This window comes from Lepidochelys kempii, chromosome 9, assembly GCF_965140285.1.
Source record: "Lepidochelys kempii isolate rLepKem1 chromosome 9, rLepKem1.hap1, whole genome shotgun sequence".
NCBI classification, from domain to species: domain Eukaryota; kingdom Metazoa; phylum Chordata; order Testudines; family Cheloniidae; genus Lepidochelys; species Lepidochelys kempii.
The window spans coordinates 54,506,374-54,531,602 of record NC_136388.1 but is presented as its reverse complement, the minus strand read 5'-3'; the positions used below and the strand labels follow the sequence as shown (position 1 = coordinate 54,531,602).

Sequence of the window (25,229 nt, the reverse complement as noted above, 5' to 3'; positions counted from 1 at the left end):
AAACTAACTCTGAGCCCATTTTCCCTGCCTGGTTGGGACTCCAGGACCCTGTCTTGTTGAGCCAGACATGCTACTCTACTGCAACACAGACCCAGGGTCTGAACCACGCCCTGAAAGCTGCAGACTTTAACCAAAACTGCTCAGCAGGTTTCCTGTCTCCAGCACCCAGACACCCAGCTCCCAATGGGATCCAAAATCCAAATAAATATGTTTTACTTTGTATAAAGCTTATACAGGCTAAACTCATAAATTGTCCCCCCTCTATAATACTTATAGAGAGATATGCACAGCTGTTTGTTCCCCCAGCTTACTCTGGGTTAATTAATAAACAAAAGTGATTTTATTAAGCATAAAAAGTAGGATTTAAGTGGTTTCAAGTAATAACAGACAAAACAAAGTAAGTTACCAAGCAAAATAAAGCACAACACGCAAGTCTAAGCCTACTACATTAAGAAACTGAATACAAGTAAATCTCATCCTCAGAAATGTTCCAATAAGTTTCTTTCACAGACAAGACTCCTTCCTAATCTGGGCCCAATCTTTTCCCCTGGTACAGTTCTTGTTAGTTTCACCTCAGGTGGTAACAAAGGGGATTTCTCATGACTGCAGCCCCCTTTGTTCTGTCCCACCCCCTTTTATGGCTTTGGCACAAGGCAGAAATCTTTTGTGTCTCTGGGTCCCCACCCCTCCTTCTAAATGCAAAAGCACCAGGTTTAAAATGAATTCCAGTACCAGGTGACATGATCACATGTCCTGTGAGACCCCAAGCCTCCATTCTTTCTGGCCTGACTCACAGGAACACAGGAAGGCTTACAAGTAAATAGAGCCATTTATAGGTGATTGATTCTGAAGCACCCTTAATGGCTTCCACTTAACATGTTTACAACAGTAATACAAGTTTATATCTTATTCTCCTAACTCCAGACATAGGGCATGGCTACACTTGCAGATGTAGAGCACTGTGAGTTAAACCAGCCCTCGGAGAGCATACTAGGGAAAGCGCTGCACTATGTCCACGCTGTCAGATTCAAGCGCACTGGCGCGGCAATGTTAGCAGCTGTTGCAATGCCACAGAGAGCAGTGCATTGTGGTAGCTATCCCAGCATGCAACTGGCTGCAACATACATTTCAAATGGGGTGGGGAGTAGGGTGGAGTGGAGTGTGTTGTGTGTATGTGGGGGGAAGAGAGAGTTGGTTTTCGAGGGGCTGAGACCATGTCAGCATGCTGTCTTGTAAGTGCAGACCCCCCGCTCCCTCGCCTCTCTCTCACACACACTCACAGCAGCAACATTCCACACTAATGGTTGCTTTGTCCCGGAGCAGATAAGCAGCCGGCCGTCAGAAACGAAGCTTTGAAAGGGCATATCGGCATTCCTACAGCTGAGTTCAAAACAATGACAAGAGTGGCCATCTGATTTAAGGGGTGTTTTATGGGATGTTTTATTTATGGGATGTTTATGGGATGTTTCCAGAGGCCGATCGCAGTGCAGTAATGCAACACCTCGTTCACACTGACGCTGGGGCATTTCAGCCAAGGCACAGCAAGTGTTATGCTTCTCGTGGAGGTGGATTACCGGGAGCGCTCCAGCTGCAGAGTCCAGGCGCTCTAAGTGCCTTGCCAGTGTGGACGGGTCGTGAGTTAGGGCGCCTGGGACTGCTTTAATGCGCTCTAACTTGCAAGTGTAGCCAAGCCCATAGAAACGATACATTCATACAAATAGGATGAACACACTAAATAGATTATAAGATTTGTAATGGTATCTTACAAGAGACCTTTTGCATAAAGCATATTCCAGTTACATTATATTCACACTCATTAGCATATTTTCATAAAGCATGTGGAGTGCAACGTCACACCCTCCTCCTGAACTTACTGCCAGAGACTTGGACACTGTCCACAGTGGAAGCAGTATACCTAAAATTCCTCTTTTCTGGACAGGGCATCTGATACCCAGTTCTCCTTTTGTTTAATATGCATAATCTCCTTATACTCTTCATCTCAAATTCCTGCAGGACCAGACTCCAGCATAGCAGTTTGGAGTTTGTGCCATTAGTCCAGTTAAGCCATACCAAAGGTGAATGGTCAGTTAGAATCCTGAACCTCCTATTAAAGAGTTAAGGCCTTAGATGTTTGACGGCCCACACAATGGCATAGCACTCCTTCTCTATGATCGAGTAATTCTGTTCAGCAGGGGACAGCTTTTTGCTTAGGAAGGCAATGGGATGCTTCTTGCTGTCTTCCTCTGTCCTGCATCAACACAGCACCCAACCCTGTGTCTAATGCATCAGTACACAATTCAAAAGGCTTATCAAAGTCAGGGCTGACCAGCACAGACTCTGCAGACACGAGTGCTTTTATTTTGTCGAAGCCTTTCTGGCACACCTCTGACCAAATTACCTTATTAGGTTGATGCTTTTTACATAAATCTATGATTGGGGATACTATGTCACTGAACCCCTCCACAAACCTCCTGTAATAGTTTGCCAAGCCTATGAAGGATTGGACTTGCCTTTTAGTTTGGGGGTACTGGCCATTTTACGATGGCTTCTACCTTAAGAGGGTCGGGGGATATTTTGGCCCCCTCCCTGTGCCCTAGATAAGGGACTTTGGCTGCCCCTATCTTGCACTTAAAGGGTTTCACAGTTGGCCCAGCTTCTTTGAGCTTTGATAGCACAATTTCCAGGTACTCCTTGTGGTCCCCCCAGGTGTTGCTGAATATAGCAATGTCATCTATATATGCCATAGCATAATTCTGCAAACCATTTAACACTCTGTTGACCAGTCTCTGGAAGGTTGCACCAGCATTTACCAGACCAAAAGGTAACACTGTAAATGCATAGAGTGATAAAAGCTGATTTTTGTTGTGCCTCCCCCTCCAAAGGGATCTGCCAGTAACTTTTGGTTAGATCAAAGATACTGAGGTACTTGGCTTGGCTTAGCATATCCAGCATGTCATCAATTCTTGGCATGGGGTATGTATCTGTGACAGCATGGAGTTTCCTATAGTCTACACAAAATCTTACAGTGCCATCCCTTTTGGGGACCAAGACCACAGAGGAAGCCCATGCACTGTCAGATTCCTTAATCACCCCGAGCTCCAACATGCTTTGTATCTCAGCACGAATTTGCTCCTTCACCTTGCCGGTGGCCCTGTAAAGCCTGGAAGGCGGTGGGCTGAGCCCCTTTCATGAGGAGTCTATGGAACAAGTGTGTCCTCCCTGGTTTGTTGGAAAATACCTCACTGTACCTTTTCAGCGTTGATAACGCTTCCCCCTTTTTGACTGGTGTCAGATCACTACAAATTTCCATACTTTCCAAAGTTGACCCATCTTGGCATTCAGCCATCAAATCAGTAAGTGGGTGTGCCTCAGTTTCCTCTTTGACACAACAGACCATATTTACCCCGGTCACTCTACTGTGATAGGCCTTGAGTCGGTTCACATGTACCAGTTGGGGCACAGTATCATCAAGGGGCTTTTGAACTTTGTAAGTGTCCTCATTCACCACTTCCACCACTTCAAATGGCCCCTCCCAGGAGTTTTACATTTTGAACTTTTTTGCAGGGCTGAGTACCATGACCAAATCTCCTATGTCAAAAGTGCGTATACAAGTATTTTTTTTTATCATACCACACCTTTTGCTTAGCCTGACTGCAAAGGAGATTGTTTTGGACAATTTCCATCATGTCCTTCAACTCCCTCCTGAACCTCTGAACATACTCAGTCATGCGTTCTTTCCTCACCGTGGTGCATCCTTCCCAGGTATCCCTGATGAGATCGAGGGGTCCCCTCACTTCCCTCCCATACAGAAGGTCAAATGGGGAAAATCCTGTAGACTCTTGGGGCACCTCCCAATAGGCATACAGCAGAACCAACAATAACTCATCCAACTCTGGCCCCTTTTCTGGGCATACATCCCCAGCATGGATTTTAGGGTCCCATTGAACCTTTCCACCAGCCCATTAGCCTGGGATTGGTAGAGGGCCGTCTTAAGCTGTTTCACTCCACACACCTTCCATAGCTCATTGAACAACTGCAACATAAAATTTGCCCCCCCGATCAGACAAAATCTCCTGAGGGAAGCCCACTCTGCTGAATATAGTGAGCATGGCTCTTGCCACTGTTTCAGCTTCTGTTAGACAGTGTGATTGCCTCAGGATACCGAGTGGTGAAGTCTACCACAACTAAGATATACTTGTTCCCCCTCCAAGTGGGGAGAGACATAGGACCCGCTATGTCCATTGCCACCCTCTGGAATGCCTCCTGAATAACAGGCAAGGGACGCAGCGGAGCCTTCTGGGCTCCCACCGGTTTCTTCCTCTCCTGACACACCACACAAGTTCTACAATGATCCCTTGCATCATTCTGTATCCCAGGCCAGTAGAAATTCCTCCTTAACTTGTCATAAGTCCTCTGTACCCCAAGTGACCAGCACAGGGACTATCGTGCGCTACCAGCACTAATTCCTTTTGGTGTTGGCTGGGTACAACCAACTGCTTATAGGGTTGGCTGGGGTCTTGGTTCTTCCCTACAGAGGCCTCCCTATACAGTTTCCCATCCTCTTCAAAAAACTTCTCCTCCACTCCCTTCCTGGAGTTCCCTCTGAGACACACTTTTTTATGCCTCAAGGGAGGCGTCAGCCCTTTGTTTACCTACAAATTCGTGACAGACAACCCTCGAGATAACATCCCCATCCCTGGGCACTGACTTCATCTCCCCTGCACCCACTCCTGGGAGTTTGTCATCTTCAGCCAGGCAGAGGCCTGACTCTGCCTCTCCCATACTTGGAAGCACCCCACCTTCCTGCATTGGCCTGTCAATAGGACCCTCCGCCACCTCCTCTATAGGTTCCAAGGTCCCCGCCCCGTTTCTGGGGATTCCCTCCGAGTCACCTACTCCATGTTCCCTAGGGTAGGATGTGTTCGCTGCTCTGCGTCAGACCTACAATCATCAGCTAGAACAGCCGCCTCATTGGCAGACAGTGCTCTCTCCTCCCTCTCTAGGAGTCCCTCACTGCCTTTCTTCATGCTGCAAGTTACCACACTAACAGTCCTAGTGTTGCTGAAAAAATCATTTCCCAGCAACATGTCCGCGGGGATGTCCTTGAGCATCCCCACCGCTAAATCACCTTCCATACCTTCCCAGTCCACATGAACCTTTGCCGGGGTACAGGGAACCTTTGTGGCCCCACCCCTTAATGTGGGTCATCTGCCCCATCAAAACACTAGCATCTGGAACCACACTTGGTCCAACCAGAGAGAACTGAGCCACAATATCCCTCCACTGCAGACACTGCGTGCCATCAATCTTGATATCCTTAGTGTGTTCCCTGTCCGCTTCACTAGGACCTGTGTCCACCAAACTGGTGTGATAAGAGGTGGGAGTGCCCTCTGGGGCCTCAGAGCTGAGGGCAACTAAGCCAACATGGGACAAGGGAGGTTTACCCTCCTTTAATTTGGGGCTGCTGCTCTTCAGGTGCCCTGGGGAATTACAGTGAAAGCACCTTCTGGGCTCCTCTGGTTGTCCAGGAGACCTGAGGTGAGTAACAGGGGCGTGGAGAGGTGAACGCTCAGCCTCCTTTTTCCCAGGGGTAAAACGGTGATTCTGCTTTCCCCCAACCCTGTACCCCTCTGCCAGTGGTTTGTGTTTAATTGCAGCTTGTGACTGCTCATAAGAGTCTGCAAACCCAGCTAATTCACCCACCTTTTTGTCCCACAAATACGGTTTTACATCATCATTGCACATATTCAGGAACTGTTCCTGAGAAATTAAACACATTTCTTCAAAGCTTGTAATGCCTTTCCCTGTCACCCACTTGTCTAACAAATCCCTCATTTCATTTGCATAAGCCACATTATTCAATCCAGATCTCCTCTTAAGACTTCTGAATTTAACCCTGTAGGTTTCAGGTGTAATCTGAAACTGTTTCAAAACCAGTTCCTTAAATTTACCATAGTTTGAAGCATCATCAATAGATATCTTACTGAATACGTCCAGAGCTCTCCCAGTCAATTTTGCAACCACAGTGGTCATCTTTTGATCTTCAGGAATCGCCTGGAGAGTGCACAGTCTCTCAAAGGTGATGAAATATTCAGCAATATCACTGGATTCATCATACTGTGGGCATAATCATTCCCATTTGTGGATTTTTGAGGAAGTAGAGCCAGCTGCTGAAAGGTTTTCTCTCTTCTACTCCATTACAGGCAGTTCATGCTTCTGGGTCTCAGTTTAGGCCTGTATTTCTTGATTTTCTATTAAGTCTTTTAACTCCAGGGCTAGCTGCCTCTCTCTTTTCTTCTCCTTCTGAGCATCTTGCTATGCTAGCCTCTGGGCTTCAAGCTCTTTCTCCTTTAACTCCATGGCTCTTTTGCGAGCAACTTCCTCCCTGGCTGCTTCTGCCTCCATAGCCCTTCTGTGTGCAGCCTCCTCCCTGGCTGCAGCTGCTTCTTTGAGCCTCATTTGAAACTTGCGGTCCTTTGCCTTCTCTTTCGCTTCCAGTCTGGCCAGCTCTAGTTTTGTGGCTGCCTCACTGGTAGTCATTTTCCTGTTTTCCTGTGCTTATTTCCCTCACCCGAAATAAACAAACAGAAAATAACAAACCAGTAACCACTTTGTCGGTTTTCCAGCTAGCACACTTAAAACTCACTTAAAATCACTGCCAGTGTCTCAAAGCAATCAGCTGTGCACAATCGTGTTCAACTATGCCATTGTGATGGGCTCAGTCACAGAGACCCCCTTGCAACTGTCACCTGACATGCTGAAACTACCTCTGACACCATTTTCCTTGCCCAGCTTGGGACTCCAGAACCCTGTCTTGTTGAGCCAGACATGCTACTCTGCTGCAACACAAACCCAGGGTCTGAACCACACCCTCAAAGCTGCAGACTTTAACCAAAACTGTTCAGCAGGTTTCCTATCTCCAGCACCCAGACACCCAGCTCCCAATGGGATCCAAACCCCAAATAAATCTGTTTTACTTTGTATAAAGCTTATACAGGCTAAACTCATAAATTGTCCACCCTCTAGAACACTGATGGAGAGATATGCACAGCTGTTTACTCCCACAGGTATTAATCACTTACTCTGGGTAAATTAATAAATAAAAGTGATTTTATTTAGCATAAAAAGTAGGATTTAAGTAGCTTCAAGTAATGACAGAACAAAATAAGTTACCAAGCAAAATAAAGCACAACACACAAGTCTAAGCCTAATACATTAAGAAACTGAATACAGGTAAATCTCACCCTCAGAGATGTTCCAATAAGCTTCTTTCACAGACTAGACTCCTTCCTAGTCTGGGCCCAATCCTTTCCCCTGGTACAGTTCTTGTTAGTTTCACCTCAGGTGGTAACAAAGGGGATTTCTCATGACTGCAGCCCCCTTTATTCTGTCCCACCCCCTTTTATGGCTTTGGCAAAAGGCGGAAATCTTGTGTGTCTCTGGGTCCCCACCCCTCCTTCTAAATGCAAAAGCACCAGGTTTAAAATGAATTCCAGTACCAGGTGACATGATCACATGTCCTGTGAGACCCCAAGCCTCCATTCTTTCTGGCCTGACTCACAGGAAGGCTTACAAGTAAATAGAGCCATTTACAGGTGATTGATTCTGAAAGCACCCTTAATGTCTTCCACTTAACATGTTTACATCAGTAATACAAGTTTATATCTTATTCTCCTAACTCAAGACATAGAAATGATACATTCATACAAATAGGATGAACATTCAGTAGATTATAAGCTTTGTAATTATACCTTACAAAAGACCTTTTGCATAAAGCATATTCTAGTTACATTATATTCACACTCATTATCGTATTTTCATAAAGTATATGGAGTGCAACATCACAGATGTACAGTGGATTATTTCGGTAGCCAGAGGGGAATGTCTACTAAGTATTTTAGTTACAGTTTGGCTCTTTTCTTACGATAAAAGGACAATCCATCTCTCCCATTATCTTACTGCTTGCCCCCAAAAAAAGCTTCTAATTGACAAACACAAATTAACCTTATTTTAGTAATCTCAGATTTAATACTTCAAAGTTCAGTATTTTTGGCAAAGATCGCTCGTTTACATGTATAAACAAAGAGATGGAAATAATTTAATTGGTCAGATTGGTTTCCAAACTGTAGAAGTAGTGCACTTTTAGCACATTAGTGATACAGGTCATCCTGGGAAAATACAATTTCTGAATTATTTGCATATTGCATAAAAGCCGAGAGTTTATTAAATAACTTCCAAGGCACAGGATTTACATTTGGTCACCTCCCCCCCCCCATTTTTAAGCTAACAGTCCACCTAAGGCAAGAACCTGCTCGCCCTATTTATGCAAGTAACGCTTGAAATCAGTGATACTATTTGTGTAAGGAAGACAGCAGCATTTGGCCCTCTATATTTTTATTATACTCTGCATTTAAGTTATAAAATGCTCAACTTCACATTTTGCACAGCATATAGGGTTACATAGGATAGTCATACAAGAGCAAGCAGGAGCACAAGGAGCACAGTGAGGGAGAAAGCTTTTATTAAAACAGATTTAAAAGATTTTTTCTTCTGTGACACAAAATCAGAGGAGGACAAGCCAAGTAAACAGCTGTTAACATTTCCCCCCACCCCCAATGTTGTTCCAGTCTGAAAATCCCACTTAATGATGAACTTTAATCAATTTAGCTATTTAACCCACTTCCGTAATTATTCTTAACTATATTAAATTAAAAATAGTTCAAACATGCTTGAAACCCACATTTTCAGTTGTTGCAGCTCAGATGATCAGAGAATATGTCTAATTTAGGCCTAAATTGCCAGAAATGTTGAAACAGGGAAAGCAAAGAACTAAAGAGGTAAGGAGGCAAAGCAGGAAAATTAGTAGTTTTCTTATAGTGCAGGGGTTTGAGGACTCCAGTCAATTACACCTGCAGCAAAGCTTACCACACCCATTGATTTAGTTTTTACAGAAAAGGCCACCATTTTTCTCCCAGACTGAATAGGTTCTTTCTTACAATGTTTGCATGTTACAACCTGCAGCATGAGCCTGCCTCAGTCTGCTCATTTTTGAGCCGCCTCTCAATCCATTTCAAACAAAGTCACACCTATGTTCAAGATGCACCATCTTCCAACCCCCATAAGAAAATATTTACAGTGAAGATGTGCCACTACTGAAAAAGATAAAGCAATGTTACTTATGTGCATAATGTGCCACAGCAAATTCCTGGCCGCTTCTAAACATGCATAAGAGCTGGTAATTATTTAAGCTACAGGAAGTTTACTCTCCATGGTAACAAACAGGAGGGTACTCTGTAGAGAACCAGGTAGGCCAGCTCACAACAACCCAGAAAACTAGCTACTTGCCAAGATTTCCTTAAACAATGTGTGTCTAGGTTTCAGTCAGAGGATATACAGATATACAACTGCTCTGATCCGCAACTAATACCCTCCTGAAGCCTTTGATCTCTGCATATGAAATCCAGTTCACCTTCTCTCCATGTTCTATGCTTAGTTTTGGTAAAACTCCGGCATGTTCATTTGTAACCATTGCATTGGGCTCTCCATCTCTCTTGGTGGAAGTTGGTGTTCTGGCCTTCCTCCTGTGGATGGATTTCACAGGACTCTTCAGTTGCTTCCCAACTTCACTGCTGACATCCCACAGTAACACCTTCCCATCATTTCCTCCAGAAAGCAGCCAATATACTTCTGGCAGAAAGAGGACCTGTGACACCCCCAAAGTGTGACCCTTAAACCCCAGCTCCTGTTCAAACTTGACACCTGTTACCCTGAAGATCCGGATTTTACCGTCTTCACCTCCACAACCAAAGATGTTGCCACATGCTGCAACAGACAGAGAATGGGCTAGGGGAGGATTAAAGAACTGGCCAGCTGATTGGTGTTCTGCTCCCTCTGCTTCGTTCTCCTGCAGGTTCATGGTCCACAGCGGGCGAGCTTTCTGCAGGTTCCACAGCATAACCTTCAAATCAAACCATAAAAAATGACTTAGCACTACAGCTGCTGAAACAGCCTTCCTTTGGATAGTTAAGACTCAACCCTTGAGAAGGTGGAAGTGGTGAAGAAACCACTCTGAATGCTTTCGGAGGCATCTGAGCAGTGGTAGCCATGACACACTGACAGTTTTAACTATGAAACTGAAAAAGGAACACACCAGTGTAATGGGGAATGAGAACAGTGTTGAGAGTCAGACACTTTCTCTGCCGCCTTTGGTTACCCATTTCATTTCCTTATCTGTAAATGGGGAGAACGCCTACTTCATAGTGGGGGTTGATGACTTTGTAGATAATGCTGAACATATTTAAAACATTATATAAATACTAGCCAAATTTCATGATAACATACTAACAGTTCAGGGGAATCCAAGCCTCTGTGCTCTGGACCCCCAGGGTGTTTCAAGTTCCTGGAGCCTGAATGGAGTCCAGCCACTGTCCCAAATCTGAGTCCCTTGACACTCAGGGCACAGACCAATGTTCCCTTTAATTTTTGACAGGCTGTGTGCGCAAAAAATTTCTTCTGTGCAAATTTTTGTGCTTCTGTGCAAATTTTGTGTGCGCGGTGTTTAGGATGTGTGCATGCGCACACGTGTACAGCTTAGAGGGAACAGTGGCGGAAATCTTTTATCCATCACCTCCTTCTGAGTGTTGGAACCTACTGTCCAGCTGCCTAAGGCCCTCTGGGTGCAGCACTGACCCGTCAGACCCCCTGATACTTAAACACACCCCTCTCCCAGAACTCCATCCAAAGTGTGAAGCTTCTGATTACATTGAACTCTCCCGGGGCAATATTGTGAATGCTTAACACATACTGGTAGACAGGCTTTGCACTGATTCTAGCACAATTGCTCTTTAACAGATAAAGCACAGGAGGCCACACATGATACAAAAACATACATTTGAAATTGCAAGATCCCTCACTTGCTAGCTGGCCCTTTCCTTGGGGTACCATGTGGGTCCAGGAAGGCAGGGTGTTACAAGGTGAGTGATTTCTCCCTCAGACTACAGTAAATGGCCCCAACCCCAGCTGAGCAGACCATCCTCTGCCCTTTTCAAACCTTCAGCCTCCCCTTAAGGCGACACCCTTGCCAGCTTCCCCACAGGAGGGCAAACCCTTGTCAAGTGACTTTGTTGCTGTGACTTCCCCTGCTAAGCAGTTCTTCTGGGCTAGGACCAGTCTTTTGTCTGGAGTGAATAGGTTTCCTATGATTGGGTACTTAGGAGTCAACTACCTTCTACTGTTGTTCTGACACCACCTTTGGAATTTTTAACCCAACATGGAAGGAAGTACACCATAGAGAAGTCAAAAGGCTGCATGTTCAAAATGGAGTTTGCAGCCTGACTGACACATAGGGTTCATTAGCTCATACACAATCCATGAATTGTACAGCTATATTCCCAATTTATCACACCACAGTATTTGCAACCCTCAGTGTAGCATTGCGCTACTGCATGAGAAGTGAAACTGACTAGAAACAGGCCAGTCCAGTTTCTCTAGCCAGGCTGGGTAAAATATAAAAATGAAACATTATCAATTTTAACAGGTAGTGGCCCTTTAACAGTAACCACCTAAGTCTCCAAAACAGCACACAGGGATTTACCTGCATAGTTCCCATTATCAGTTGGGGGGAGGGGACCACAACCCAAATTCCATACTCACCTCACTGAACATTTGAGTTCACTTATTTGAAGAGACAATACAAGATGATCAGAATCGTTTCCTGTATTATCATAATCTGGTGAGAACACATCTCCAGATGATAAAACTTAATAAGACTCTACCACCTGCAAAATCCCCATATTGCAATAAATATGCTTCCAAATGGAGCATTATTTGACTTCCAGTACTGCAAGTCAGAATTATGGATGAGCCACCCAACGGGGTAGTACGTGTGTTAGGTGGCAATGCAAAACAAATGATGTTACTGGCTGGTGAATCTTGCCCACATGCTCAGGGTTCAGCTGATCTCCATCTTTGGGGTCAGGAAGGAATTTTCCTCCAGGGCAGATTGGCAGAGGTCCTGGGGGTTTTTCACCTTCCTCTGCAGCGCGGCGCACGGGTCACTTGCTGGAGGATTCTCTGCACCTTGAAGTCTTTAAACCATGATTTGAGGACTTCAATAGCTCAGACATAGGTTAGGGGTTTATTACAGGAGTGGATGGGTGAGATTCTGTGGCCTGTGTTGTGCAGGAGGTTAGACTAGACGATCGTAATGGTCCCTTCTGACCTTAAAGTCTATGAGTCTACTGAGCTACAGGAACACAAGGAAGCTTCAGAAACCGTAAAAACATCTATTCTCTCCCCCACCCCACCCCCAGCACGTGAGAAAAAGACATATAAAAGGACAAGACTCTGACCAAAATATTCAAACCTGGTGTGTAAAGTTAAGCTCCTAAATCTATATTTAGGCACCTTAAAATAAATGGCCTGATTTTCAAAAGTGCTGAGTGCCTGCACCTCCCATTAACTTCAATTGATTTCTTGGGTACTCAGCACTTCTGAAAATTATTTCTCGAAGTACTTAACTATAGATTTAGGAACTTTAGGCAACCAGGTTTCCAAATCTTAACCACTATATAAAAAAGTCTGCCTTTACTGAATTATAGCTACATTATGAATTCAAAAATTGAGGTTTATAATGAACACTATCACCTTAACTAGAACATGACAAATGTGATAGTGCTCGTGGGAATTAGTATATATGCAGCTAAAGTCATAGGATGAACACTCAAAGCTGTTTTTTTTCCCCTCTCAAAACTTAGAGGCAAGTAAATAAAATAGCAGTGACCTGTAGAGATGGCTATGCCAGTTCCAGGAGTACCCCACCCCTCAGGATATCCTGGAAATACGCATCCAGTGTCAGGTTTTGAATCTGAAAGCCCTTCCATACAAAAGTAGTCCTTTAACGTCAAGGGGCCTATTTGCAGGACTACACCCTAATAAGCTATCAAAACCTGGGTACTGCAATGTTTGGAATGTTGTTTGCATTAAGTTTATATCACTCCCCCAGTGGATTTTGCCTTCAAGAAAAAAAAACAGACCCCAGCATCTCTATGCTCAAAGAATAACCTGAGTCATGTTTTATCATTGGAGGATTAATAAAGGGTACACTGTCAAAGTTAGGGTATACTCCCAAACTGACTTTCCCCCTATCTTTTTGCAAAGTCCATGTGATTCAGTAACATTTAAATATTTTTCTTTAAAAAAAGAAATCTAGTCCTAAACAGTAAACCTAAAGTTGGAATTTGAAGTGAGGTAGAGGAAGGACAATTTAAAAAAAGTAATTGATTTCATTTAAACTTTCAAGAGGTTATTAAAACAAAGGAATAACCCATTAAATTTTAAACAAAAACCTCGTTATCATTGTATGTATCAGTCAAATGTGCTTTTAACTAATCTGTATTAAATGTCAGAACAGTAGTATCAAAGGTTAACCCTTTTTGCAAACCACTCACAAAGTTCTGTTTGCAATATTTAATATATTTGCAATATTGGAAAAAGTCAGTATGCATAAAGAAAAACAATGATAGTTAATGTGGTGCAAGCTCTTTACAGCCACCTTCTGTCATGATTTTTCCCCTTTCTTCACACCAGACAGAACCTCTGAGTCTTGGCTAATTCAGGCTTTGGGTGATTTGACCTGTGATCTGTTTGTTGACGACAGACTGAAGTTCTCAGCCACAACTATCCAAGGGCTGTTCCTCTCTGTCTTAGGCTAGTTGCTTTTTTTAGCTCTGCTGCCACTTCTCACACCCCCTTTGAAAGAATACTGTAATTCAGTGACACTCGGACCTCAGTGGTTCAGAAGCCAAATTGGTGATCAACATTACCCAAAAGAGTCATAGTAGTGTGAATTCATTGTTTCATTTACTATAGTGCTATACATTCATATTTAAATATGAATGGGTTTATATTATATATAAATATATACAAATAATTATCACAGCAAAATGAGTGACCAAGTATTATTTTATCAACTAAAATTGGTTAATAACATAGTAAAAGTGCATTCTGATTGGTTAATAATAAAATCATAGTATTTTAATATGTGCTGAAAAAAGCCACAGGAGGCGCATTAAAGAGCCACTTGCTACTCGCGAGCCTCAGTCTGAGTATCACTGCTCTAATTCCTGCTTTCCCAACTCTTTTATAATAAAGGAAGGCAACAATAGAAACAATGCAACTACTGTGCAGAAAACAGCATTATGAATATCCTCACTATACTGCTGGCTATTATGGTGGGACCACATTAGGAGTGTTGGAGAGCCACATTAACTATCCTAGAATGGAAGAGTACAGCAAATATCATCTAATTACTCATATCCGGTTGATATTTTAAGATCTCTAGCCATCATCCACCATCTACTATAAAAATCACCTTCATGTCCAGTCCACAAGACACAAGGCTTTGAGGGCGCTGAGGTCGAAAGGCAACTGAGGAGCAGATGTTTGAATGCCTCCTCAAGGACCGGCTGACTTTCTTGTTTTCCAAGTTCATAATTTTTATTGCCCCAGAGTCATCTGCAGCAGCCAGGACACTGTCTATCTCATTCACTGACAGGCAATTGATCTCTTCTTCATTCAGACGAAAGCATTCAACTGGCCCCTTAAGGGATCTGACATCCAATACACTAATGGTTTCACCATGGGAGGTGTACAGCCTGCTGGGATAGGTGGGAGAGAACACAACACAGGTGACATCATCTGCCCTCGGGAGCTGTATCTGTCCTAAATGAATCCCCTCCTCATTCCAGATTGTGAGTTCTCCTCTCTCTGCTCCTGAAGCTACCAGCCCTTCTTTGTTTACATTCAAGCACAGTATAGAAGAGGAATGTCCATTACTCCACTTGACTGCCATGATACTTCAAAGGAGCCTGTGAAAGAAAACAAATTGATGTTAGGGAAGGGTTTTTCCTATTACAGTAAAAAATTAAGAATGAAAGCATGTTTGGCTGACACAGTGACATGTACTGAATGAGATACTAGTGTCCCTAAGGTAAAACAGACACCTGTATAGGTAAGCACATTAATTGGGACTTGGGCTCAAACACTATTGATGTTTTGCATCATCCCCTTGTTGCTCTATTGGGAGAAGTGCTCTGTCCGGTACATGAACTAAATTAAATCACGTTCTGCTAATCTTGAGTAGCTGTGTAGGTGGAAGTTACTTCAGCTGCAACCCCTGCAACAAGGACTGTCTTTTCATTATGTGCATATAGCGCTCAGCACAATGGAGTCACAGTCTCTGACTGGGGTATCTAGGTGCTATCACAACACATAAGTTAAAGTTTCTATTGCACTTACTGAAAAGAGTAGGGGAAAAATCTCAGGACTTGTTTACACTTTCAGAGCTGAAGCAGTGCAGCTGAATCCTGTAGCACTTAGTGAAGATGCTACCTACGCTGACAGGAAAGTTTCTCCCATTTGTGTGGGTACTCCACCTCCCCAAGAGGCAGTGGCTATGTTGATGGGAGAACCCCCCCACCTCCGCCCCGTCAACATAGCGCTGTCTACACCAGGGGTTAGGTCTGTTAACTGTCACTCAGAGGTGTGGTGTTATATTGACATAAGTTCCTAGTGTGACCAAGCATTAATATCCTGGCCAACACTCCCTTTTCATAAAACAAATTCTAAGGTTCCAAGCTGTGTGAAATCTACCATTTACAGCATGACTACTTCCTCTGACTACACAGTCACTGAACTGCTTTGTAAAGCACACAGATACCTAGAGTAAGAAAATTGCTGTATAAGACAAAGTTCTATTCTTCCTAAACAATAAGCTTATTTTGATAATGGTGGGGTTTGCATGAAGTAACATCATCACTGTAAGCAGAACAAATACAATCGTTTAGCTATATACAGCACTACCCACATAAGCAGAAAGGAAACATACAAAGATGAGATATGGAAAAACTGAAATGAAAAAATAAAAAAGGACTCCACCAGTCTAGTGTCAGTGAAGCCAGAATGATGTAAATTGGTGGAGGTCGGAGGAACTGAGTTAATTGAGGGATGAAGTGAACAAGTTTAAATATGAGATCAGAAGGGAGGAAGTAACCTGTTGTTCAGAGCCATTGAGAGAGAGAAGGTTGAGGAACTTTCTTTGGTGCTTTGACTTTAGCTATTGAATTTTCAGGTAAAAGAGACCAGCATCTAAAACTATAAAAATGTGATGTGCAAAAAACTGTGTTCAGCATTTTTCTGAAGTTGCTGGAAGCCTCATCAGAGGAGGAATTCAGCATTTGTGTAAGGTAAAACTTTTTGCTCGTTTGGCCCCATTGCTGGTCCTAAAGTACGAATCACCACCAGTCTCCAGCTTCTTGCGTGTGACACCACTGCTTGCAGTCTGCTGGTACACCTGTCCTGGAACCTCACTGCCAACCCACTCTATGGGGCAAAGAAAGCCACTTTGAAAAAGTGTGGATTTTCTTTAAAAAAACCTTGCCAGTATTTATAAACCCACATGTTTTTAAAAAATGTGGATCTGTAAAATATTTTACATTTTAGTATAATAGGATATAAAGAACATGATAAAACCATGCTGAATTCCTTATACACGGCACTCACTTTACTATGGGGTTGCAAGGTGGCACATACCTGCATGTGACACTGCTAGCAGAATGCTTTTACAGAACGTCACATTCCAGGAGTTGGAGATCTGTGGCTGGTCCAGACTTCCCAGGGCTTGAACTTTAGCTAACTTGAATTTACTAATGTGCTTGATGACCATGTTTACCCTTATTAGTTGGAGTCATCAGCAAGTATGTCTAAAGCTCTGCTCCTGCAATTGGACCCACCTGGAAGGACCCTGGCACCTATATGAATCATATTGTAGGCTAGGGCCTAAAATTGTTGAGGCTTTGTAAACAGCTTTACATATTATGGTTGAAACAACACAAATATATTAAGTATTTCAGCAATTTGTCATTCCAATTCAAAGTGTGATAAGAAGCATCGCCTCTATTTTAAACCAAACATGATTTGTTCAAATTTTGTGGTGGAGGCAAAGATCAATGATGTTAAATATATTAATATGATTTTAAATTGTAAACTCTTGGCAGCAGGGATCTTTTTAAAACTATACAGCACATCTAACAAAGCTCTTTGTGTGCACACAGGGGTAGGACATGGCCGTAGTGGAGGTTTACAGTTGGGGGTGGCAGTCATAGGCAAAGGCCCCTGGTGGCGGGGATGAGCAAGAGGAATGATGGGCAGCTGTAGGCAAAGCTCTCCCCTCCTCCCCCCATGGGATGGATGAGAGTGGGTTTGTGTGGAAGTGGCTGTAGTCAAAAGCCAGTGGTGGTGACTGGGGATCGAGGGGGGTATAGGAAAGGCCCAGGGGGTAAGCAGGAAGAGGGTGGCCGTATGAAAGGGCCCCTGCAAAGGGAAGTGAGTGGAGTGCAGGTGGCTGGAGGAAAGGACCTGACAGGTATGGCTGGATGGAAGACCAGGAAAGGGGGGGGGTGTTTGGGGGTGGCTGTAGGGAAGGCCTGGGGTGTGTGTGAGGAGGACGGCATGAGGGAGGTTAGCGGGGGAATGGTAGGAAAGGCCCAGGGGGAGGATTAGGCGGGGGGGAGGGGGCAGGGTGGCTGGAGTGAAGGCCCGATGCGGGGGGAGAAGTTGGGTGAGGGAGATGGCTCGAGGGAAGGCCCGAGCGGGGGCGGGGTGAGTGGGGTGGCTGAAGGGAAGGCCCAGGTGAAGGGGAGAGGGCTGGAGGTAAGGCCTGCGCGGAGGGGGAGGCTCGAGCGGGGTGAGCAGGGAAGGCGATAGCTAGCAGGAAGGCCGGCGTGGGGGGAAGGGAAATAACTATAGGCAAGGAGCGGGGGACGGCGCGACGGGGGGAAAGGCCCAGGAAGGATGAGCTGGAAGGAAGGCCAGGGGATAAGCAGCTCCCACCGCTCGCTCTTGTCCGTGCTGCGAGGGAGACGGGGGGTGAAGGCCGCTGGAAAGGAGGCCGCGTTACCTCTAAGTACACCAAGCACCCAGCTTCCCCGCGTGACCCGCCTGTTCCGGCGCAGCATAATTACGTCAACTCAACGGACTTCTGTGTCTCCTCTATGGCCAAGGTAGTGTACGCTGAGGCGCATGCGCTCCGAGATCCTATGACAGCTCTGCCCTTAACCAACATGGTGCCCCTGCTTTCACTCTCTCCTGGTACAAAGTAGGCGTGAAGCTGCTGTGGAGAAGGCCGGGTGGATGGGCTGGGCTGGGCTGGGCATCGCTAACTACTATGTTCCCGGGATAAACTGTGGCACTCTGGAATCTCAGTTGGACCCCTCCTGCCCAACCGCAGAGCTCACTTCCGCCCGCACTTGTCGCCAGTCCGGGGAGGGCAAACAGCTCGCGCCGCCCCGCACTGTATTGCCGGTTGCCGCGAGGCTGGCTAGTGTGGCTGGCGCCGCCTCAGGGGCTGGTACCGCGGCTCGCGCCGTCGCGGGGGGTCTCGCGGAACGGGTGGCGGCGGCTGTTGCCGGCCGGCCGGCCGGCGCCGGGAGGAGGGGCGAGCGGCCGGTGAGCGCCGCCAGAGGCGATGGCGGCGGGCGGCGGTGGGGGCGCGGCGGGGGGCACGGGTTGGCGGCTGCCCGGGAGGGTGCTGGAGCTGGTGTTCTCCTACCTGGAGCTGCGGGAGCTGCGCAGCTGCGCGCTGGTCTGCCGGCTGTGGCACCGCGTCCTGCACGGTGACGAGAACAGCGAGGTGTGGCGCAGCCTGGCCGCCCGCAGCCTGGCCGAGGAGGCGCTGCGCACCGACATCCTCTGCAACGTGCCCACCTACAAGGGCAAGGTGAGCGGGGCTTCGCCACAGGCCCCCAGCGGCCGAACCGCCCCGGCGGGGGGCAGGGCTGGCGGCTCGTGCTGCGCCGCCGGGATCGCTGCAGGGCCAGGGCACCCCGCGCGGCGATAGCGACTGTGCAGGGCCGGCCGGCGCTGTCCGCGCACCCGGGCACTTTTGGGGGGGGACCCTCCCGCCGCGCCCGCCGTCCCGGCCCCAGCGCTGCCAGAGCCGTTCTCTACTCCCTGAAATGACTGTTCTCTACCTTCGCCTTGACAACGGGACTGGCCTATGGAGAGCAGGTTTTCCCTGGCTGCGCCTCCCCACACCCACTGCCCAACTTCCATCTCCCCTGTTGGAAAACGGCAAGTAGATCTGGTGCTGCTGAATTGTCATCTTCTTGCAAGGAAGGCTTGTCTTAAGCTGCCGCCATAGTATTAAGCGTTGGTCTTACCAGCTGTTCAAAGCAAGTCTGGTCAACTGTGCTTAAAATACTCTGCACAGCCAGGAGGCTGTCCCCATTGCTGTGGCCTGGGAAGCTGAAATCGGGTTGGCTATTTGAAAAATTTCCCTAATATTGACAGGGCTTTTAATTGCTTGTCTTACAGGTGCCCTCCACTTCCTACCATTCCCCTCCGTCCTCTCTACTGCTCTGTGTCAGGGGCTCATGTACTCTGGTTCCCTAGTCTCTGGAGTCTTCAACCAGTAAACCCACTATCCTGCATATAGGTGCTGACTCTGGGTGCTCCGGGGCTGGAGCACCCACAAGAAAAAAATAATGGGTGCTCTGCACCCACTGGCAGCCCCACAGATCAGCTCCTCCCACAGCCCTCCTGCCTGCCACAATCAGCTGTTCAGTGGTGTGCAGGAGGCACTGGCAGGGAGGGAGAGGAGCAGGGGTGGGAAGAGGTGCGGGAAGGGTCGGAGGTGGGAGCTTGGGGGAAAGGGTGAAGTGGGGGCGGGATCTGGGATGGAGTGGGGGGGGTTGTTGAGCACCACTCAGGAACTCAGGAACTTGGCACCTCTGATCCTGCGTACTTTTGCGTCTCCTCTACACTGGTTTTAAAAAAAAGTTTGAAATTTGGTGGGAATGAGCTGTAGGATGTTAATGAATTAATTCATTTTATGATTATTCCCTCCACTCAAAAATCCCTTCTTTCTTCCTGTGGTTTTAGGTACGGGCCTTTCAACATGCTTTCAGCACCAATGACTGCTCCAGGAATGTGTACATCAAGAAAAATGGATTTACATTGCACCGGAACCCCATTGCTCAGAGCACAGATGGGGCAAGGACCAAGATTGGTTTCAGTGAGGGTCGTCATGCTTGGGAAGTTTGGTGGGAGGGCCCTCTTGGCACAGTGGCAGTAATTGGAATTGCCACAAAACGGGCTCCCATGCAGTGTCAGGGCTATGTAGCACTGCTGGGCAGTGATGACCAGAGTTGGGGGTGGAATCTGGTGGACAATAATTTGCTACATAATGGAGAAGTAAATGGCAGTTTCCCACAGTGCAATAATGCACCAAAATACCAGGTGAGTGAGACTAAGCACCAGCTAGAGGCTCTACTGCATCTGTAAACAGTTCTTCTTCAAGAATTGTTGGGCAAGAAAAAGACTTCATTGCCTAATAAGCCTTAACACTGTTCTTTAATATGTCCCTTTTCTATTATAAAAATGTCTGTTTCCTAAACTGGTCAGACATGGCAATGTATACAATATGTTTACCTTTTGAGGGGAAAAATTTACCTGATAACCTTTTTTCTAATTTACTGGTTTATTTTAGATTACATCCCTATATGGTATACGGATTCTGGATCCTACGTTGTCTCTTCCAGTTAGAATGAAATTAATATTGAACCTTTCTTTTATCTCAAATCTTATTTGATATTATCCTGCATTCATACAGTTCATTGAAAGGAAGCTACCTCTTTTTTTTTTTTTTGTAATAAAAGGTACTAGAGCATTCTAAATGTTTTAACCAGGGATTTGTCCACCAATAACAGGGCTGTGTTTGATAAGCATTATGTCTTTTTGGTACATCCCAGTGTTAAGTGTGCTGAGTCTAGTCGGTAATTGGATAGGAATTCTCCAAGGAAGTCCTGGGTGATGTAGAAGTGATGTTTATTCAATAATTGATATTCTTAGAGGTGACATCTTTTGGATGAAACATAACATTGATGTTCAGGTAACTCGCCATAATTAGGGAGTGTGTGGCACTTTCCCCCCCCAAAATTGTGGTATTTAGCTTTGGCCAAATTCCACTTTTGGTTAACTATGTTCTGCCTACTAGATTTTCTGACAGTACAGCTTCAATTGAATATGCTATACTTCCTGACTTACACTATTATGTAGTGTTGTGTGATGTTCCACTTCAGATGTGGCTGCATTTTAGTCGGTGAACATTGTTTAAATGTATATTTATATATAATATTCCTAAATCCCCACTCTAAGTAAAGTTAGCTGTCTGAATGGTATGATCTGTGTAATGGCACTTAAATTTAAAAAATTGCACTTTTTTCTGAAACATGTATCTATGATTTTTATGAGTAAAACATAATATTACTGTAATTTAAAGATCAGAGAGACTATTTTTTCTGTAGTTGATTTTGTGTGTTTGATAACACTGTGTGTAGTCACTCTACCTATTTACTTTGTTTCAGAGTAACAGCTGTGTTAGTCTGTATTTGCAAAAAGAAAAGGAATACTTGTGGCACCTTAGAGACTAACCAATTTATTTGAGCATAAGCTTTCGTGAGCTACAGCTCACTTCATCGGATGCATACTGTGGAAACTGCAGAAGACATTATATACACAGAGACCATGAAACAATACCTCCTCCCACCCCACTCTCCTGCTGGTAATAGCTTATCTAAAGTGATCACTCTCCTTACAATGTGGATGATAATCAAGTCGGGCCATTTCCAGCACAAATCTAGGTTTTCTCACCCCCCCCCCCTTTTTCCAAAAACCACACACACAAACTCACTCTCCTGCTGGTAATAGCTTATCCAAAGTGACCACTCTCCTTACAATGTATATGAAAATCAAGGTGGGCCATTTCCAACACAAATCCAGGTTTTCTCACCTTCCGACCCCCCCCCCCACAAACTCACTCTCCTGCTGGTAATAGCCCATCCAAAGTGACCACTCTCCCTACAATGTGCATGATAATCAAGGTGGGCCATTTCCAGCACAAATCCAAGTTTAACCAGAACGTCTGGGGGGGGGGGGGAGTAGGAAAAAACAAGGGGAAATAGGCTACCTTGCATAATGACTTAGCCACTCCCAGTCTCTATTTAAGCCTAAATTAATAGTATCCAATTTGCAAATGAATTCCAATTCAGCAGTTTCTTGCTGGAGTCTGGATTTGAAGTTTTTTTGTTTTAAGATAGCGACCTTCATGTCTGTGATTGCGTGACCAGAGAGATTGAAGTGTTCTCCGACTGGTTTATGAATGTTATAATTCTTGACATCTGATTTGTGTCCATTTATTCTTTTACGTAGAGACTGTCCAGTTTGACCAATGTACATGGCAGAGGGGCATTGCTGGCACATGATGGCATATATCACATTCACGAAAGCTTATGCTCAAATAAATTGGTTAGTCTCTAAGGTGCCACAAGTACTCCTTTTCTTTTCACCTTGATTATCATACACATTGTAAAGAGAGTGGTCACTTTGGATGGGCTATTACCAGCAGGAGAGTGAGTTTGTGTGTGGGGGGGGCGGAGGGTGAGAAAACCTGGATTTGTGCTGGAAATGGCCCAACTTGATTATCATACACATTGTAAGGAGAGTGATCACTTTAGATAAGCTATTACCAGCAGGAGAGTGGGGTGGGAGGAGGTATTGTTTCATGGTCTCTGTGTATATAATGTCTTCTGCAGTTTCCACAGTATGCATCCGATGAAGTGAGCTGTAGCTCACGAAAGCTTATGCTCAAATAAATTAGTTAGTCTCTAAGGTGCCACAAGTACTCTTTTTCTATTTACTTTGTGTGGTCAGTTTCCCTTGTTTGGGTCTTTTACACCCTAACAGGAAAGGAGGGTGGGGAAGAACTTAAAACCGGGGTGTGCAAACTTTTTGGCCTGAGGGCCACATCAGAGTTCCAAAACTGTATGGAGGGCTGGGTAGGGAAGGCTGTGCCTCCCCAAACCCTAACTGCCCCCTCCCACTTCCTGCCCCCCTAAGAATCCCCAACCCATCCAACCCACCCTACTCCTTGGCCCCTAACCACCCCCCGGGACCCCACCCCCTATCCATCCCCACCCCCTGACAGGCCCCCCTCTAAAGCCCCATTCAGAATGCCGCCCTGCAAACATGGGCGGAGGACTCAGGAGGAGCAGGGGCAGCCATGCAGTTGGAGAGAAGCAGCGGTTTCCCCTTCAAAGCACCACTTCTCTCCCGCCGGCTGTGCAGCCGCCCGGTGCTCCTCCTGAGTCCTCCACCTGCATTTGTCGCCCGCCTACTCCCCTGAGGCTGCAGGTGAGCCTCCCTTCCTGGTTTCCTCTGCCCCCACAGTGCAGCCCCCTCCCACGGTGGCGGCACGGCGAGCTGAGGCTGTGGGGGAGGGGGGACAGCAGGAGAGGGGCTAGGGGCTAGCTGGGCCTGGCAGGCCGGGCCCGCAGGCCATAGTTTGCCCACCTCTGACTTAAAACCATAGCAATGGTCATGGAGACTCAAGGATATGGTGTAGACAAAACTGTTTTGATCTTAGTTTTTAATTGACTTGATTTCAAGTTGATGTCTCTTTAAAGTATGCTTGAATTAAGTAAAACATGTGAGATGATCTTTCTTTTCATAAAATAAAGACTAAAAAGTATACATTCTTAAGTGCCCTCTTATAAGTTAGAGGTTAAAGGAGACTACATCTGAGGGTGGCTTGACTCTTCCACAACATAGGAGCTTGTGCAATATCATGTTACTGCTTGCTGTTGGGAGCTGTGACTTATTTAAATTTCAAATCATGCTCTAGGTAAATGAACTGACATGCAATATCATGTTTATATGCTGATCTGTGATTCTGCTGGCACAGACAATGTTTATTACTCTCATATCTTTTTTTTCTTTTGGCAAAAACAAATGGGAAAAGCCTACACATAGTTCTGAAATTTCCTGCTCTATCGGTAAATAAGAGTGTAATGCCGATGTTCAGAGTGCATGCTTGGCCAAAAAAGTGGTTTAGTGCACCTGGCATAGAGTATCTACTTTCTTAAAACCAGTTCTGTGGCTTTAAAAGCTCTCTGCAAAGGCTTTACCTATTTATCATAATGAAAGCTATATTCAGAGTCATGGGAAATACAGGGTGGAGGCCATTACAAAATAGCCACATACTGCAGAACACTGAAGTAGATGTAATGCAGTGTATTAATTCTTATTGCCAGAACAGTCACATGTGAAGAGTCACATTTGGTGGTTGTACCCTATATGGGGTATTTAGCATTGTGATTGTTAACTTGAAATTTTATGTACAGCTATACAGAATCTTGTGAGCATTCAGTAAAACTGACACTCACAGAAAAAATAATTCATTTTTATTGAGAAACAGAAACACACCCTTCTCCTAAGGTCTTCTGTTCTACTGTCTATGTGCCTATTTGTTTTATTTCCCTTTTGATTGGTCTCTCTTTGAATATTGCCTGACTCTTCTTCCTATCTCCGTTTGCAGATAGGTGAGAGGATTCGAGTAATCTTGGACATGGAAGACAAGACATTAGCCTTTGAGCGAGGCTATGAGTTCTTGGGAGTTGCATTCAGAGGATTGCCAAAGGCTTGCCTATATCCAGCAGTGTCTGCTGTGTATGGCAACACAGAGGTGACTTTGGTCTACTTGGGAAAACCTCTAGATGGATAACGTTGTTTCATTGGGACATCAAGATCTGGAAGGTCTGGAGGAGAAATCTGCACGTTGGTTAGAAGGAAAGATGAACTTGAAATAAAGTGTGGGTGCGTGTGCAAGAAACATCCAGGAAAACAAAGAATTGTGATTTGGAGAACCAGCCATACTGCAGGAATAGTTACATTTCCTTTTTCTACCAAGCCAGAAAAATCCTCACGGTTGGAGTTGGTTGAGTGGGCAGTTCACACATGCATGTTGCAACAGATTTCATTGCTAAGATGGCTGTGTGTGACATCAAATATGTAAGGAAAGATTTTATAGAAGTGCTTGAGGAAATTAACCTGAGATTTGTAGGTAGCGTGTTTTGTGAAAGACTCCCATTTTAAAACGGTTCCTTCCGGGCCAGCGTGGCTACCAGAGGAGAAAGAGTCTGGTTGGGTTTTATTTATATTTTTTAACGTATTGAGAAGCATGGTCTACCTGGACTGCACTTCTCTTATACAATGAGATATAAAATGTGTGCAGCTATTTTTAAGTGTATTTTAAAGGTTGTATATACAGAACATTGTAAAAAAAAAATCCTGTTAAACAAAACAAAAGGGTGGCTTTGTTCTAAACTGGGATATAA

The 25,229-nt window shown here is 45.2% G+C and overlaps 2 protein-coding genes across 4 annotated transcripts; one reads left to right on the top strand and one right to left on the bottom strand.

Moving 5' to 3' along the window:
* Positions 1–7,088: 7,088 nt before the first annotated feature.
* WDR53 (WD repeat domain 53) lies at positions 7,089–19,097 on the bottom strand. 3 transcript variants are annotated; one of them, XM_073360393.2, is made up of 3 exons: positions 18,608–19,097; positions 14,372–14,867; positions 7,089–9,958 (listed from the first exon to the last, which is right to left on the bottom strand). In XM_073360393.2, exons 2-3 carry the CDS (start codon positions 14,849–14,851, stop codon positions 9,371–9,373), a joined length of 1,068 nt encoding a protein of 355 aa, XP_073216494.1. In that variant the 5' UTR covers positions 14,852–14,867; positions 18,608–19,097; the 3' UTR covers positions 7,089–9,370. The 3 variants fall into 3 exon arrangements, with proteins under 3 accessions (XP_073216494.1, XP_073216493.1, XP_073216495.1); XM_073360392.2 differs by lacking the exon at positions 18,608–19,097 and adding an exon at positions 17,957–18,448; XM_073360394.2 differs by lacking the exon at positions 18,608–19,097 and adding an exon at positions 17,890–17,969.
* FBXO45 (F-box protein 45) lies at positions 18,105–24,629 on the top strand. Its single transcript, XM_073360395.2, has 3 exons — positions 18,105–18,775; positions 19,939–20,295; positions 24,431–24,629. Exons 1-3 carry the CDS (start codon positions 18,524–18,526, stop codon positions 24,614–24,616), a joined length of 795 nt encoding a protein of 264 aa, XP_073216496.1. The 5' UTR covers positions 18,105–18,523; the 3' UTR covers positions 24,617–24,629.
* The last annotated feature ends 600 nt before the right edge of the window (positions 24,630–25,229 follow it).